Below are 18,241 nucleotides of genomic sequence, written 5' to 3'. Positions count from 1 at the left end.
CATTCATAAGCCATACTTTTTGGGGTGCAAGGACAGGCAAAAATATTTAGAAGTTTTCTTCCCAGAACTTTAGGTAAACATCTCTTTGGAGAATTTATGAAAGTCTGGAGCTCTTTTCAGTAAGAGATGATCACTGTGTTGGTCCTTTCTTTCCTTAGTATGAGAGAAATGGAAGAAAATGTATTCTTAACTTTGCGTTTCATAAAAAGAGGAAAGAAATACTTCTTGTATTTGGAGAGTTTGGTTTTCTAAGTGATTGCTAAGATACTGCAAATTAGACATTAGTTTTATAGCATTTAATATACTTAAGTGTGGAGATAATAGAAGTAACTCTGGAAATCATTAATAGGATATAGAAGAATTTTCTTTGAAAAATCCTCTAAGTCATCCATAAGGTATAGTGTTTAGACCTAACATCTCTCCCTAAGTTAACACAGTTGTTCTTTTTCCTCCACCATTAGAAGAAATCAGTGTTTATTTGCTTGCCCCAGATGAAGTGGTTAGCTTGCATTTAAGGGCTATGCCTAATGAAAAATACGTAATTAAAAATAGTAGAATTCCATTCAGCTTGATGCACAAGGCATGAGGGAACTGATATAAACTGAGGGAACAGCCGATTGATGTGTTCACTCTGGGTCATAAGCATACATTATATTGAGAGGAATGGTGGGTGGAATTGACTATATCATTTAAATTCTCTCTTTTGTTTATTTTGCTGTGTGTAAATCGTTGCATTCTCAAATTAAATGCACATATGATGTGACTGTGCTATAATGTAATTATGGTAACAGCTGAAGCTGAATGCAAGTAGAGGTAATAATGTATTAAGAGTAGGGTGGCTGATAGGAATGTTTATTAAATTCATGTCTATTGGCCCTTTTTAGCTTACCCTAGGAGATTAGCAAGGATAAGTAGCCATTGGTACCTATTAAGTGCTTCTTTCCTTTCCCTTTCCTGCTCTACCTAGATTGTTTTCTTACTTCTCTGTTTGCTTGTGTTTTGTCCCTAGCTCCTTGTATTCTCATCATTTTAGTATTAGCAGTATACCTGTTTTCCTTTAGAATGCTGCCCAAAACTATGAATGTACAACTACATTTTGTAGTTTTGTTGTATATGTAAGATAAATTAAAAAATGATTATAAAAATCATGCTCTAATTTCATGAACCTGAACTTTTAACTCATTTGTCAACATTCCAAACACTTCTGCATAAAACATAAAAAAACCTTTAGTTGCCTAACTTGTAAGATATATTGTTTGATTTTCATATTTTGCTAAGAATTAAAAATGTGAATCTCCTTCACTAGCGTGAGTAGTCAAGAACTGATGAGATGATGTGGCATAGAAGAAATTTCACTTGACTTAGTGTCACAGGTCCTGGGCTCCAGCCTAAGTCCTGTCATTAACCCACTTTGCAATCCTGGGCAAGTCATATTTCTCATCTGTAACATGTGGGGAGTACTGTGATGACCTTGAAAATTATGAAGATTTCCCTCTGGGGCAGGGGAAGCAAACTTGTAAAAGAGGGAAGGGATATGGGAACAGATGTATATGTATAACTGATTCACTTTGTTATAAAGCAGAAACTAATACACCATTGTGAAGCAATTATACTCCAATAAAGTTGTAAAAAAAAAGTTGTTTTTAAAAACATTTTTATTTTATGTATGTTGTCCCTGAAGGTTAATGGCTTTTCTAAAAATTATGTATAATCACTTTTGAATTTGTGTATATCCATCTGTTGCAGGATGCTTTAATCTGGATCCCAATAGAGTTCTGGATGTCATTTTAGAAGTGTTTGAATGCAGGCCAGAACACGATGACTTCTTTATATCTTTATTAGAATCTTACATGAGTATGTGTGAACCGCAAACACTGTGTCATATTCTTGGGTTCAAATTCAAGTTTTACCAGGTAAAGAAAAATATGTGTGTGTGTGTGTGTGTGTGTATGTATGTATGTTAATTTTGTGATTTTACATGTAAAATTTAATTTGAATTTTATTTCTTAACGACTGGTTTCAGCTCAGCCATTCTAGCAGAGGGGATAGAAAAAACTACATTAGTGGTATGAATGATGTGATGTGAAAGCCTAGAAGAAAGCATAATATATTTTTGCCTTGAGAGAGATGGAGTCAGGGAAGACTTCACAGATAGAACCTTTTTTAAACCTGGTCCTTGAAGGATGAGTAGGAGTTTGTTGAGAGTTGTCTGTGCAGAAGTAACAAATAGTGTGTCAGTGAAGACGTGGCAGTATGAATGTACGTAACATATTGAAGAAATGGTACATAGTCTCATGTGGCTGGATTGTAAGATGTGGGGAAAAGAAGGGATAGGAAGTGAGGTTGGAAAGGTTGGCACAACTTTAGATTGTCAAGGGCCTTGAACACTGTATTGAGTTAGAATTTTATTGTACAGGTAGTTACCATTGGAATTTTTTATGGATGTGGATAAATTCTTGAGACGTATCTTACATCATTTTTCACTTAAACCACTACAGTAGTTATGTTGCAAATCTATGCCTCTGATTATTTCTCTTTCAATCCACCTTTCATATTATTACTATTGTTACATTCTGAAAGAGATCTAATTGACTCACTGCTTAAAAACCTTTGCCTGCAGGATGAAATTCAGACTTTTAAATGTGGCAGAAAAGGCTCTTCACCATCTAGCGCCATTCTTTCTTTCTAGCCTCATCTTTAATGATTTTTTCCCTCAAACCTCATATTCTAGTCATATTCAGTTACTAGCCATTTCCTGAACTTAGGTAGGGGCATTGCTATGTATAGACCTCTGTTTACATGCAGTTCTTTATAACTAGAAAAGTGTTCTTACCCACCCCCCTCTCACCTATCTTTTCTTCATCTTGTAAACTCATATTTATTCTTTAAGATCAAGTGCTACTTGCGTTGTAAAGTTTTGGTGGGCATTTCACCCATGCATAATTAGTCACTTCTTAAACTCTGTTCTCATAAAACTTGACACAGGCTTCTAGCACTTATCAGGTTATATAGAATAAACTATGTCTGTCTCCTTTGCTAGATTGTTAGTCATTTAGGATGGTCTATATTTTACTAATTTCTCTGGATTAATTTATTGCTTAGCCTATGGTAAATGTTCACTAATTACTACAAATGAGTGATCTATGTTTTAGGAAGATAACTCTCTTGATAGCATGGAGGATTTTAATGTAATAAGGCCTCTGTTGCCTTTTTGATATAGCTTTCCTCATTTGTCTACATGCCTGGGATATTCAGCTAGTCAAGAAGTACTCATTTATTGAGTTTTTAGGGTATGTTGTTGCTTTGCTAAGCACTGAGGCTACTCTGGTAAAGAGTGTCTATTCCTGTTCTCTGGAGCTCAAGTTCAGGATAGTAAGACAGTTTTCTTTTAGGATTCTCAAATATATACCACCTACTGCCTTTGCTTATCTTCAGTTTTCCATTTCTCTGGAATGCTCCAGAAGAGAAATTAGATCAGAACTAAAAGCATATAGCTTTTTGATACCAAACAAGATGAATGGCAGGGTTTTGGGGCAAGAGCATTTCACCTTGGTTCAAAAATTAGTGATGGCAGACCTTCCTATTCCTACCAGTAGCCAGGGAATCTGCTCTTAGTACAGAGAAAGAGAAGTTCAAGTGTTTCATCACATTTTAAGAGGCACCTTGATTGTTTTGGGTTTGAGAACATGAAGCCAACTGCTGAAGTGACAGGGTAGCTGAAATTTAACTTGGGCACGATTAATTAGAATATAGGTTAGGGCTTTGGAGACGGAGGTTTTCAGAGCATATTGCAGTGAATATGGATGACCTCCTGCTTAATATCAAGTATTGTTAGTTGAATGTGAGTTTCAGAATTAAAAATTTTTATATGAAAATATTCCTCATATTGGTAACACTTTTTGAGCTGAATTAAAATAACCATGGGGGTTGACCAATGTTAGAATGATCCTTTTTTTAGTAGATAATGGGGCCTTTGTCTTATATAAGAAACACCCAACCAAGAAACATTTGATTTAGAAATGACCTATTATTGGAAAGAGTAACCCTTGTATTGCTCTGTATAACAGCATTCCCTTATTTCTCTTGCCTGAGCTATCTTGTTTTGAGAATATGCAGTCTTAAGGACCACTGCGGGCAGGGGAAGAAATGTCAGGGCTTTTAGATAATTTGTGGTCTTGGGAGGTAAAGTAGGAAAAGCCATGAAAATAAAAAACTGCTTAGGGCATGCAACCTGGGGAATTGGCTCCTAGGCGTGTATGGTCACCCTGTGTATTGGTCCCTTGCCTAACTCCACTCCCCCCTCCCCATCACTACCTGAAAATGTTTACTCCCACTGACCATAACCCATGTTTTCACCAGTTGGAAATTATTTGGATCAACAGGCTTCTTTTAATTTTTTTCCTTAATGCTTAGGACTTCTAGGCAAAGGTAATTATTTCTGCTATGAAGTCAGTGAGAGTGATTTTAATTCTGGTTTCAACCTGGGGTCAGCTATACTGGATGTTTTGACTTGGAAGGGTGGTACAGATGTAAACAGTTTTAGGGCACATGACCAATTTGGAAAATTGGGCAAGTATGTCTGTTTGATTCTCCTAACAGGGATTGCTACAATAGAGGGTTTAGGGACAGCATGAAGGTCAGCACAAAGGGCAGGAAGAAAGGAGTACTAGAAAGTATGAGGATATTTAAAGACAAACTTAGCTGGAGTTGTCTTGCCACGGGAAAGAGGAAGGAGATGATGACTCTCACCCTTGATTTCTGGATTCAAAACACAGTAATAGTAGTAATAGTACCATGGTCAGTCACCGTTATAACCCCAAATTTATTCATTTAAGAAATATTGACTGAGTACCTCTTATGTGCCAAGTAGAGTGTTGTGGGTAGGAATCAGGAATTCAGTTTTGGGCATGTTAAGTTTGACATACCTGTTAAAGATTTAGATATCCAAGTGGAGATGTTGAGTAAATAACTGGATATTTGTTTGTTTTTTTTTATAAACTTATTTATTTGTTTATTTTAGTTTTGGCTGCATTGGGTCTTCGTTGCTGCGTGCTGGCTTTCTCTAGTTGCGGTGAGCGGGGGCTACTCTTCACTGCGGTGCGTGGGCTTCTCATTATGGTGGCTTCTCTTGTTGTGGAGCATGGGCTCTAGGCACACGGGCTTCAGTAGCTGTGGCTCGCGGGCTCTAGAGCACAGGCTCAGTAGTTGTGGTGCACAGGCTTAGTTGCTCCGCGGCATGTGGGATCTTCCCGGACCAGGGCTTGAACCCGTGTCCCCTGCATTGCAGGCAGATTCTTAACCACTGTGCCACCAGGGAAGTCCCAATAACTGGATATTTGGATCTGGTGTTCTAGAGAAAGGACTGGGCTAGAAATAGGAATGTGGGTGCCAAAAGCACATAGATGATATTTAAAGTTGTGATACTGGATGAAATCATCAAGTTAGATATAGAGACATAAGAGAACCAAGGGCTGAGCCTTGGGGCACTCTGATGTTAAAGGGCCTGGGAGAAGAGGAGGAACCAGCAAAGGAGGTATAGAAGGAACACATACATATAAGGAAAGAGGAAAACAAAAAGAATATAGCATCTTGGAAGCTAAATGGAAGAAGGAATGATCAATTCTGTTAAATATCTCTGATAGGTCATTTAAGATGAGGACTAAAAAATGGTCATTGGATTTATCAGCAGGGAGGTCAGAACTAGCCATATTTGTAGAGTTTAGGTGGTGTTAAAAGAGAATGGGGAGAGTGGTATTGGAGACGATGAGAACAGACAGCTGTGTGAAAGAGTTGCTACAAAGAGGCACAGACAAATGGGGTGATAGCTGGTAGAGGAAGTGAACTCAAGATTTTTTTTTGAAGATGGGAGAGAGAATACATTTATATGCTGATGGGAATGATTGAATAGAAAGGAAAACTGGTGATGTAGGAGAAAGAGGAGAGAATTATTGGATCAGTGTTCTTGAGTAGGATAGAGAGAATGCAGTTTATGGCATAAGTGATGGATGGAGTTTAAATAGCATAGAGAATTCATCTGTAATAACAGGTGGAAAGGCAGCATATGTGGGTACAGTTGTTGGTAGGTGGGTAGATCTGATGATGAGAATTTATAGAAGTCCTATTGATTGCTCCAGTTTTCGTGCTGAAATAGAAAGCAAGGTCATCAACTGAGAGAGAGGATGAGAAAGGAGGTATTGGAGCTTAGGAGAGAAAGTAGGAAATAGTTGTGTAAGAGTGTGGGAGAGTGAATGGACAAGAGGAATAGAGTATGATTGGCCAACAGCATTAAGGACCCACTTAAGGGTGGATATGTGAAATTAGCACTTTGAGGAGTTGTAGCTATTGGTAATATTAAAGTTCAGGATATGGAGTGAATGGCTGAGATAGGGTACAGGAGATCTTTGGAAGAGTGGAATTCAAGGAACTGAGAGACCAAGATGATGGAAGAATCACTAACGTGTATTTGAAAATCTCCAAAAATTAAGAAAGGAGTAGAGTTGGAGAAAGTGACAGTGAATCAGAAGCTAAGATCATTCATTGCCAAGTGAAGGACAGTGACCCAGGAGTCCACAGATGACAACAATGGGACATAACTAAAAGTGGCAGAGTAGAGAACTCCAGAGCTCTGTCCCTTCATGAAAACAACTAATGAACTGGCAAAAAACTGAATCGACTTTTACAGAACTCTGGAATTTAGTAAAAACTTAAAACAACTAAGGAAAGGTTTGGTGAAGAAAGAAGCTGCTGTTTGGGGTGAGAGAGCACTGTGATATTTTAAATTGCCTGCCTACTATCCCTCACACCCAGATTGATGGTGGCTGTGAAGATAGAAGCGTGCACTCCTAGTACAGATTGCTAATGCCAGAGGATATAAAGAATTGTTTTCAAAGAATTCAGCCTGTCTGGCTGCTACCTGAAGGACTGGTGCAAGGGCCTGTCTTTTTTTTTTTGCCTGATTGGGAGCATCCCTAGGGCTGGGGTGGCTTTTGCCAAAAACATTTGAAGACACAACTATTGGCTTTAGCAGTCTGGAGTAAGAGACAACAGTCAGACAAGCAATAGAGAGACTGAAAGCCTGGGAAGGAAGAAGTTGGATAAGGAGATACACAGGGGAATAAGGGCATTAGGAAAGTTCCTGTATGTACCACGGAATCAGAAAAAAAAAAAGGCCAAGCACATGCCCAGAACTGGATGCATGCTCAGAAAAGGGCTGAGAAGACCCTAAGCTTTTTCCTCTGGCTGGCCTTCGGGCTCTACATAAGCAGGAAGTGAAGACTAAGGCAGAATTGTAAATGGCCCAGCTAAGTGTTGAGGAGTGCCCTAACATAGAGCCAATGTGCAAAGACTGGAAGAGTATTTTTTTCTTTTTTCTCTTCAGGCCTTTAAGAAATGCCAAACGCTAGCTGACCACTAAGCTAAAACGAAACAGATTTCAATGGCCACACACAATAATAGTACAGACTTTACAAAATGAGTTTAGAGAAGTCACTAAACAAACAACAATAAACCACGGTAAGCAGCATCAACAAATCCCACAGAGGGGGCAGGAGCTGATTTTCAGAGTTGCCACACAGTATTCAAAATGTTCAATTTTCTGCAAGAAATAATGAGTTACGCAAAGAAACAAAGTAAGGGTCATTCATAAGAAAAAGGAAATTAATAGAAACTGTCCCTGAGGAAGCCCAGGCAATGGACATCCTAGATAAATAATTTAAATCAACAGTCCTAAATATGCTTATTATCTATAGGATACCATGGGAAAAGAACCAAAGAAAACCAGGAAAGCACTGTCTCACCAGACAGAGAATATCAATAGAAAATACAGAAATTATTTTAAAAAAAGGAACCAAACAAATTCTGGAGCCAAAAAGTGTGGTAACTGAAATGAAAATTCACTAGGTGGGTACAACAGCAGATTTGAGAAGGCTGAAGAAACAATTAGACAACTTGATAAGTTAATTGAGGTTGAAAGGAGCAGAAACAGAAAAGAATGAAGAAAAATGAACAGAGACCTATAGGACACCATCAAGTGTACCAATATGTGGGGAGTTCCCTGGCGGTTCAGTGGTTAGGACTTGGCGCTTTCACTGCTGTGGTCCTGGGTTCAGTCCCTGATTGGGGAACTAAGATCCTGCAAGCTGTGCGGGCGGCCAAAAAAAACAACAAAAAAATGTGTACCAATATGTACATTATGGAGTCCCAGAGGCAGAGGAGAGAGAGAAAAGGACAGAAAGTGTATTTGAGAAAGTAATGGTCAGAACCTTCCCAAATTTGATGAAATATATGAATCTACACATCTGAGAAACTCTAGGAACACCAAGATGGATAAACTCACTAGAGATCCACACTGAGACACATTATAGTCAAATTGTTGAAAGACAAAGAGAATCTTGAAAGCAGCAAAACAGATGTGGCCCATTGCATACAAGAGATCCTCAATGAGATTGACAGCTGATTTCTCTTCAGAAGGCAGTGGGATGGCATATATAAAATGCTGAAAGAATGAAACCAAGAATTCTATATCCAACAAAACTATCCCTCAAAAATGAGAGATTATGATATTCCAAGGTAAACAAAAGCGGGGGGAGTTCGTTGCTGGTAGACCTACCCTACGAGAAATGCTAAAGGGAGTCCTTTGGGCTGAAATGAAAGGACACTAAACAGTAACTTGAAGTCATATGAAGAAATAAAGAACACCGATTAAGGTAACTACATAAGTAAATATAAAAGCCAGTATTACTGTATTTTTTTGGTTTGTAGCTCCTCCTTTTTACTTATATGATTTAAAAGACAAAGGAATAAAACAACAATTATAAATTTAATTGGCACACAATGTATAACAATATAAAAGGGGGAGGGATAGAGATTTATAGGTGCAGAGTTTTTGTATAATATTGAAGCTAAGTTTGGACTTCCCTGGTGGTCCAGTAGTTAAGATGCTATGCTTCCAGTGCCGGGGACGCGAGTTCGATCCTTGGTCAGGGCACTCAGATCCCACATGCCATGCTATATGGCCAAAAAAAAAATGAAGCTAAATTGATATTAATTCAAAATAGGTTATTATAAGTTTAAAGTGTTAATTGTAAGATTCCAGATAACCACTAAGAAAATACTTTAAAAAATAAATAGAAGAGGAAAGGAGAAGGGAATCAAAATAGCACACTACAAAAAAAGACAGTAATGGAGGAAATGAGAAACAAAAAATAATATGAGACATATAGAAAACAAATAACAAAATGGTGGAAGTCCTTCTTTGTCACTAATTATTTAAATGTAAATGGGTTAAGCTTTGTAATTAAAGAGCAGAGTTTGGCAGAATATATAAAAAAGCATGATCCAGACCCACCAAGGTCACGCAACTTTTCTATACTGTTAAAATTCATTGTAATAAAATGAGAGGGGAAAAAAAAGCATGATTCAACTATATGGTATCTATAAGAGACTTACTTTAAGATCCAAAGATATAAATATGTTGAAAGTGAAAGTATGGAAATAGATACCCCATGCAAATAGTATCCAGGAGAGAGCTGGGGTGGCTATATAGACTTTAAGACAAAATTTTGTATACTAGATAACAAAAGGCATTATGTATTGATAAAAGGGTCAACCTATCAAGAACGTAACACACAACAGTTAATAAATGTATATGCACCAAACAGAGCCTTAAAATATATGAGGCAAAGATTAACAGAATTGAAAGGAGAAATAGACAGTTCTGCAATAACTGTTGGATATTTCCATACCTCACTCTCATTAATGGATAGAACAACTAGACAAAAGATAAGGAAATAGAGGACTTGAACAACACTGTAAACCAGTTAGACTTAACAGACATATATAGAACACTCCACCCAACAACAATAGATTACACATTCTTCCTGAGTACACATGGAACATCCTCCAGGATAGACCTTATATTAGACCACAAAACAAGTCTGAATACATCTGTAACATTGAAATCATACAAAATATCTTCTTTGACCACAGCAGAATGAAACTAGATCACAGATGAAACTAGATCACAGCAATAGTGAGGGATAGTGAGTGATAGGAAATTCAGAGCTGGGTGGGCTTTAGGGAGCATGGAGGGAGAATAGTCTGAAAACAACTATAAAAAGCAAAGATGATTCATACCCCATCTCCAGGCCTAGTAGTGTGAGGGGTCTGGGGAAAATAGCCACCACTTGACTGGGTTACAGTGGGAGTGGTGTTCCTAGTGAGTCTAGTCTTTGTTCAAGTGTCAAGGTGAAGGGGGGAGGAGAGGTTTAGAGGATATATTTAGAGGAGAGGTTCAGGATATGGGGGGGTTTGCTGAGGATGGATCATGAATTCCAGAGGATTCCATGGAAGTTTTTTAAGAATGCTATGGATAGGTAGGATAGGACAGAACAGGGATTGTGCAGAGCAATATGAAGATCTGTTTACGGGAGTTGACATTTGTCCTGAGAGTCGGGGGCTTCTTGTGACTCATTTAAGCAGAGATAATGGGAAAAATGAGAATATTCCTGGTGGATTCAAGTCAGGTAGTGAGCTTTTGTGGGTTTGCTCCAAAAGTGTGACCACCATTTTTTTTTTTTTTTTTTTTTGCGGTACGCGGGCCTCTCACTGTTGTGGCCTCTCCCGTTGCGGAGCGCAGACTCAGCGGCCATGGCTCACAGGCCCAGCCGCTCCGTGGCATGTGGGATCCTCCCGGACGGGGGCATGAACCCGTGTCCCCTGCATCAGCAGGTGGACTCTCAACCACTGCGCCACCAGGGAAGCCCCACCATTTGTTTTTAATGGGAAAATGTTTTGATACTAAATAACCACTTAAAAAACATTTAGAATCAAACTATTGCTAAGTTGAAGACTTATCTGTCTTAAAAATTACAGTGAAACAATGCCTTTTTTATATGACATCTATTAGTTTCATTAGCTTCATATATTATGTACATAACACCTGCCACAATTGTGGGGGGGCTTACTTACAAAGATCTCATTTTCAGTGTTGAGTAGAAGCAGAACATAATGTATTGTCACTGTTTGCTTTTTATTTGCATTTTGCCATTTAATAATTGCTAGTTGTCCTCACGTCATTCTTCTATTCATCTGACCCCAAGCAGTTTAAAAATAAGGGAAAAGTCTTCTTGATAGCATTCAGAGATCCTTCTGTTTCTCCATAGGGTCCATAGGGCTGACCTGGAATTGGCCATTCCTTGTTTAAAATGTTGAATTATTCATGTGTATTACGTATAGACACCTGTTTTGAAGGGGAAATCAGCTGACAAGCAGATATACTTAGCATAAACCCCAAGAAATAAAAGAATAGGTAGAAAAGTATAAAGCAGACACAGATGGTTCCGTACTTCCAGATTTGTCAGTCTTGTCTATCTGCATCTCCACTGAGAAGTACTTGAAAAACCAAGTTAAGAAAACATACATATAAACAAACCCAAACTAGATATTATGCAGTATAAAATCTCATTCTGATCAAGTTTCAGATTTTATTCAAATATCAGCATGTATTGTAAAATGTGTCCATTTTTGAAACTGCTTTCCTTGTGTTCATCAGATGTGCCAGTGTGAAAAGGGATATTCACATAATTATCTTTGTCCTGAATTTGGATGTTATTCATGATCAGGAAGAGCAATGAAGCTTATTGTTGACCTAGAGTTATTTGATCTAATTGTTCTTAATTATTGGTAGATAAATGGATATGATTTTAGTTGTACTTTAGGTACTAAATAGAAACTTTTTTTGTGTTTTTCAAGGAACCAAATGGAGAGACTCCTTCATCTTTGTACAGAGTTGCAGCAGTACTTCTACAATTTAATCTTATTGATTTAGATGATCTTTATGTACATGTAAGTCCAGTGGGCTGCTGAGAATATTTGGTTGTTCGTCCCAGGGGTGGGGAAGAGGAGTAGGCAGCCATATATAGCACTCCAAGATTGGTTCTAGGCTCTCAAGTCTTAATTTTTGAAGCCCTATTGCATTACTGCTTTGTGTTTACTTTATAAAGCGAATGAATTTAGTTCATTGGAACCATGGAAATGAAATACCTTTTGTCACCGTTACAGAATTCAAGGTTGGCTATGAAGTTAAAGTTCTTTTTTTTTTGCGGTACGCAGGCCTCTCACTGTTGTGGCCTCTCCCATTGCGGAGCACAGGCTCTGGACGTGCAGGCTCAGTGGCCATGGCTCACGTGCCTAGCCGCTCCGCGGCATGTGGGATCTTCCCAGACCAGGGCACGAACCCGTGTCCCCTGCATCGGCAGGCGGACTCTCAACCACTGCGCCACCAGGGAAGCCCTGAAGTTAAAGTTCTTAATTGTCGTCAAGGCATACCTAATGGAGAGTGAGGCCAAGTTCTAATCAATGTGGTTTTAGACTTCTGTATTATACACAAATTAGGGGAAATATGAGATTACCTACATAGTTCTTACTTCTCACCCAAATGTTAATTTTAGGCATTCAGTATGAATGGGGAACTTTTTGTATACTTTTTAAAAAATGGCTTCTTTTGTGTTTTTACTGGATAATAAATGACTGGTATTGTGCTTTTATTGCTGAATCTAGGATTTAGAGGAGTGTGTATGTGATTATGATTTATGATCTCTAGTTTAGCAACAGCTTAGCCTGTCAGTTTGAAAACACTAGGTTGGTAACATAGAAATTCCTGTTCTATTGTTGTGCATTAGGCTATCCATGAACTGTCCAAAGCTGACATCATCTTCACCGCCTTTGAAATCACTTCCTTGCCTGTCATTGCATATTGTGGTTACAGAGTTGAATGAAACTTGATCACTACCTTGGAAGCAGTCATAGTCTAGCAAGGGAGAAAACATTTTGCATTATACAATAAGTACTTTATTGGAAGTATTCACAAAGTGCTGTGAGGGCCCGGAATAGATAGTGACCATCTCTGTCTTGGGGGGATTCTGGAAGGCTTTTCCAAACTACTGATGTTGAACTGGGAACTTGATAGATGAGTAGGTGTTGGCCAGGCTTAAAAGGTGGGAAGCTTTGTAGGTAGAATTAACCTAATTTAAAGGCAGGAGGTTTGAAAAGGCTTCACTATCACCTTAGGGGAACAGCAGGAAGCTCAGAGTGGTTGGAGCCTAGGGTGGTATGTAGGAGAAAGGAGGAGGGAGAAAGGAGGAGGGAGAAAGAATTAGGTTGGGGACCAAACTGTGAAGGGTTGTTAAGTGCCATGGTGTAAGGAGTTTGGATTTTTTTTTTTGTTGATAGTAGAGAGCCATTCAAGATTTAGAGTAGAGAAGGGATGTACAAACTGAAAACATGGAAAATTGGTCAGAAAAAGGAGAATCTGAAGACGTAGGTATGAGTTTATAGGCAAGTGTAGACTGGCAGGACAAATGGAAAGTACAAAAATGATGATAGATTTATTACTGATATTTTTCAGTTTAACTTTTTTTTTTTAGATTGGAGTCGCCTTTATTTTATTTTTATTTATTTATTTATTTATTTTACAACTTTATTTAACTTTAAGTATAAGCAGACTAAGTGTTCCTGTTAAGGTGACAGAGATTTTCACATGGGATTAAAAACCAGTTTATTGTTTACATGAGACATCTAAAACCTAAGGACAAAGAAAGGTTGAAAGTAAAATGGTGGGAAAAATATACTAGGGAAATTATTATTGTCAGATGAAATAGAGATAGTCACTTTATAATAATAAAGTTCTGTTTACTGGGAAGATATAATCGTTGTACCTTTATATACACCTAATAACATATTCTCAAAATACAGAAGACTAGAAATTGAGAGAACTATAATTAAAAACTTAGATTTAACCCATTGTAATTGGAGATTTTAGAGGCAATTGCAGTAGATAGACTAGGTAAAAGATGAGGACCTGTGGTAGATATGTGATAGATAGATAAGTAAAGCAATAAAAATGGGTTTGATTGCCAGTGGAGAGAATAAAGAATGAGAAAAAGCCTCATTTACCTCCTTGTACCAGTCCATAATGCATTTTCTCCCACTCCCCTTTTTTGATTAATGGGATAAGGTCTGTAGTATGTAGTTTAATATTTCACTGTGTCTCCTTTTATTATTTACTGATTGTTTACTTTGCATTAGACTTAGCTACTGAAATAGATTATGCATTTCTAGGGACAGGAATGCTTCTTTTATAGCTCACCATAGTGCCTAGCAAAAGCTACTAAGTAATGGTTTATTGGTTATGTGTCTAGGTTATTTTATGAAATGTCCACATTAGCCATCTTCCACTCATACGATATGGCTGAACTTGAGATACTTGATCCTTTGTTCATAATGGAGGGTCAACTATCCACATATTACCTTTTCTTTTGTAATAAACTAGAAACTAGTTTGTGACTTAAGTCAAATAGGTATCTAGAAAATGAAAAGTGAGATGTCAAGCTGTTCATAATTTTTCGACTTGAGATTTTTCATTTATTTTTTTACTTATTTTTTTTATAGATATGGAAAGTTTATTTCTAGATCCCATGGAAATTTAATGGAGTTTGTAGAGTTGTTTTTTTTATAACTAGAAGAAAATGTGTGTATTTTCTAAGCATGACAACAGAAGCAAGCAATAATAAAGGAAACCCATATAAATTATCAGGGCTGCTCTGAGAGCTATACCCATAAGTATAATCTTTTTCTTTTTTGCAGGTTCTTATTATCTGTTTTATACATATTAGTGTATATATGTCAGTCCCAAGAAATTTTTCATTTAGAGGAATCAACTTTGTCCCTTTATATCAATCAGTAGTTTACCTCTCCCAAATTGGATCCGTATGTAGTACTTTATTTAATTTGGAGTTTGGCCTTTAAAGGGGAAATCTGTGATATTTTTAATGGAACAGGTACACATTTTCTTGGGTAAACTAATAAATTCAACGGTAAGCATCACTGTTGTAGTATTATATTAATTTAGGACCTCCGACAGACAGAAGAGATGAAACTTTGAATTGCTGCCTGAGTTTAAAAGGTGTACAAAATTCAGGTACTTAATCCTGTCAGGTTATATGAAAATAATGGAGAGCGACCTATTTAGAAGGGAAATTATGGTCATAAATAGGCCAGGCTTCTTATTTAGTTTTATCAATAGAGAGTAGATAGTGTTTGCATTTTGTATGTGCAAATAGTATTAGCTTTTTTTTGAAATTTTAATGAACCATTTTTAGCTTCTTCCAGCTGATAATTGCATTATGGATGAACACAAACGAGAAATTGTAGAAGCTAAGCAGATTGTTAGAAAACTTACAATGGTTGTACTGTCTTCCGATAAAATTGACGAACGAGAGAAAGAAAAGGAAAAAGAAGAGGAGAAAGTGGAGAAGGTATATAGTTTATTCTGATATAATTAACATTGTCTTCTGGATTTAGAATTACGAAATTTAACTTGTGATGGTTAATCAGCTTATGGAAGGATAATTTCTTAGTTTTGATTGTGGTGAAACCTGATTTTTGGAATACAAATTTGCAAAGGTAGTTTTGTTTTTAATCTGATTGGCACCTTCCCAAAAGAGGCTGCAATGTTTTTTCTTATATAAACTTCAGAGTGTATTCTAAATAAGATAACACACATATTGACTATATTTGTGTTCTGTGTATTAATGTCTCTCAAGTCCTAAAGGAATTCTCAAAGATGAATGAATTCTAGTTCCTTGTGTCACAATAAAACATTAAGTAGGACCTAATTTAATTCCAAGTCTATAAACTGTCATGCTTTGGCTGCTAAATGAAAAAGCAGATCCTATTGTTTTTTTCCAATCACTAAAAAACTTAATTGTACTTTCAGGAAAATACTGTTGCAGTTCCCATGAATGGCAGCTGTTGTTGACATACATTGTTTTATTGTTTGGCTTAATTTTTTATATGAAAAATATATAAAGATTTATTGGTGTCTGTATTCTGAGTATCTTTGCTGTAATTATTCCTTTTTAGCCACCTGACAACCAAAAACTTGGTTTGTTGGAAGCCTTGTTAAAGATTGGTGATTGGCAGCATGCACAGAACATTATGGATCAGATGCCTCCATACTATGCAGCTTCACATAAACTAATAGCCCTTGCTATTTGCAAGCTTATTCATATAACTATTGAGCCTCTCTACCGAAGGTATGTTACTGTGTGCTTTACTAATTGAGGTAGAAATAGTTTAGGACTACAAAAAAAATCTGCATATTTATCTTGTCTTCTCAAACCAAGCGTATATTTTAGTATGTTTTATCAGAAGATAAGAACTATTCACAGAGCATATCAGTTTGGCAGGTATTAATCAGTGACTTGTGTCCTATCATCTAGACCAGGTGTTGCAGAATTTGTGCTGCAGTGTTTTCTAAAAACTGTATGTTAGACTTCTAGGTTGGGTTTGCTCCATTGAGAGTGAAAACTCCATTCTGTTTTTGACTTTTCCTCCTCTCTTGGGGGGCAGAGAATTCCTAAGGTTTTTACTTAGTGTAATTTTCCTCTATCCTGGGTTGAGTGGCTCTGAGTGAGGACTTTGCCTCTCTGCTTGCCTTATCTCTCCTGGCATATAGGCTGCTGTCCTGGAAATTGGTAGTGCAGCCTCTCTCATCATCCCTAGTTACTGTGTCGACCAGTCCGCTAGCCCTCAGCCTACTTGCAGGATACTTAGGAGCAGTACTGGCAGCAGCTCTGGCTTCAGCCCCACAGATCAGAGCCTGCCTCAAAAGCCCCAGCCTTGTGACTCGTGCATAGCTGCTGGCTGCTGCCTTCAGTGCCACCTGGGCTGTGGACCATGAAGGCTTCTTCTCAGAGAGTGACCCCTGTGACTCCACAGCGGGACACCTGCTCCGCAGGTGAGAACTCTGGGCATGCTGTCCTTTTTAGTGTGACACACCCTCTTTCATTATGCTGCTCACCTTCCCTACCACCACCTACCTCATATTCAGTCTAGGTAGTGGAAGCCAGATTGAGAAATGTTTATTAACTTGAATCAGTGTTGTTATATCCATATTTTTCTGTTTCATCTTTGTGTCTCTGAGGTCCATCCCTTGTTCCCCATTCCCATATCCAGATTCCTGATATTGGCCAAATTTAACTAAAAACAAATTCATATGATGTATGTTAAATGTTAACTTGGAATCTGCATTTCTCTGATTTCCTTTTCTTATGCAGCTAATTTGAAACAGTCTCTTAAGCTCTGATTTTTTTTTCAAATGAATATTGTTTTTGTCTTTTTCTACCAGTTAAGTTATTTGGTATAATGAAGTTAGGCACAGTTGAAATAGAGAAAGCAAATATAAGCAAGAAAAGTTTTACTTACTGATTAATATGACTGTGTTAACTTAAAATGGGGTATTGTATAGTTATATATATATAAATTTTCCTTCTTTTTGTAGAGTTGGCGTTCCTAAAGGTGCTAAAGGCTCACCTGTTAATGCTTTGCAAAATAAGAGAGCACCAAAACAAGCAGAGAGCTTTGAAGATTTGAGGAGAGACGTCTTCAATATGTTCTGTTACCTTGGTCCTCACCTTTCTCACGATCCCATTTTATTCGCAAAAGTGGTGCGGATAGGCAAGTCATTTATGAAGGAGGTTAGTAAGATTTTTTTCCTTCCAAGCAGAAAACTAAATTATGGAATGAAACTGTTCTGAGTATATTCCCTAGAAATAAAAAGAAAGTAAACTTAAGAAAAGGTTATGTTGAGTAAAGTTTGGGGAAAATCAGTTGTGTCCCAACCATTTATATATAAAAACTTAAATCCAGCCAGATTATTAGTCAAGTCCTCCAGATAGGAAAATATGCTTTGGACATGTGATTGCTTTTTGAATCCCCTTATAAATAGTGGTTAATTCAACATTCTTTCCTCTTGCTTTTCTTCTGCTCAGTTGTTTTCTTGGCTGCAGTTTTGAATCATTGCCATTATTTGCGTGAAGTCCCTTCAACCTCAGACTGTTCAGGATCCATTCTTTTATTTTTTTTAGTAAACTTTTTATTAAAATAAAACATAATACGGAAGGCACACAAACCATAATTGTACAGCTCAGTAACATTTTCCAAACTAAACACCCATGTATCCACCATTTAGATCAAGAAATAGAACAGTACTAGCACCCCAGAGTTTTCCTTAAATGCCTTTCTAATCACTTACCGCAAGGGTAACTTTATGTTATTATTTTTTTTATTGATGTATAGTTGATTTACAATATTGTGTTAGTTTCAGATGTAGAGCAAAGTGATTTGGCTCTACATATATATGTGTATATATATATATATATTCCTTTTTTTGGATTCTTAT

General features: G+C 37.3%; 1 protein-coding gene across 1 annotated transcript in view; it reads left to right on the top strand.

Annotated features, from left to right (window-relative positions):
• Window positions 1-18,241, top strand: part of THOC2 (THO complex subunit 2) — a gene marked incomplete at its 5' end in the record, with an annotated part of 111,685 nt that overhangs the window by 34,249 nt on the left and 59,195 nt on the right. Inside the window, 5 exons of the mRNA XM_079727044.1 lie at window positions 1,747-1,913; window positions 11,752-11,844; window positions 15,159-15,314; window positions 15,922-16,094; window positions 17,342-17,537. Of these exons, the coding sequence (XP_079583170.1) occupies window positions 1,747-1,913; window positions 11,752-11,844; window positions 15,159-15,314; window positions 15,922-16,094; window positions 17,342-17,537 (785 nt within the window). The remainder of the gene's footprint in view (window positions 1-1,746; window positions 1,914-11,751; window positions 11,845-15,158; window positions 15,315-15,921; window positions 16,095-17,341; window positions 17,538-18,241) is intronic.

The sequence above is a fragment of the Hyperoodon ampullatus genome (assembly GCF_949752795.1).
Source record: "Hyperoodon ampullatus genome assembly, chromosome: X".
Classification (NCBI taxonomy): Eukaryota; Metazoa; Chordata; class Mammalia; order Artiodactyla; family Ziphiidae; genus Hyperoodon; species Hyperoodon ampullatus.
Note: the sequence above shows the minus strand (reverse complement) of the source record. Positions and strands in the feature narration are given on the sequence as shown.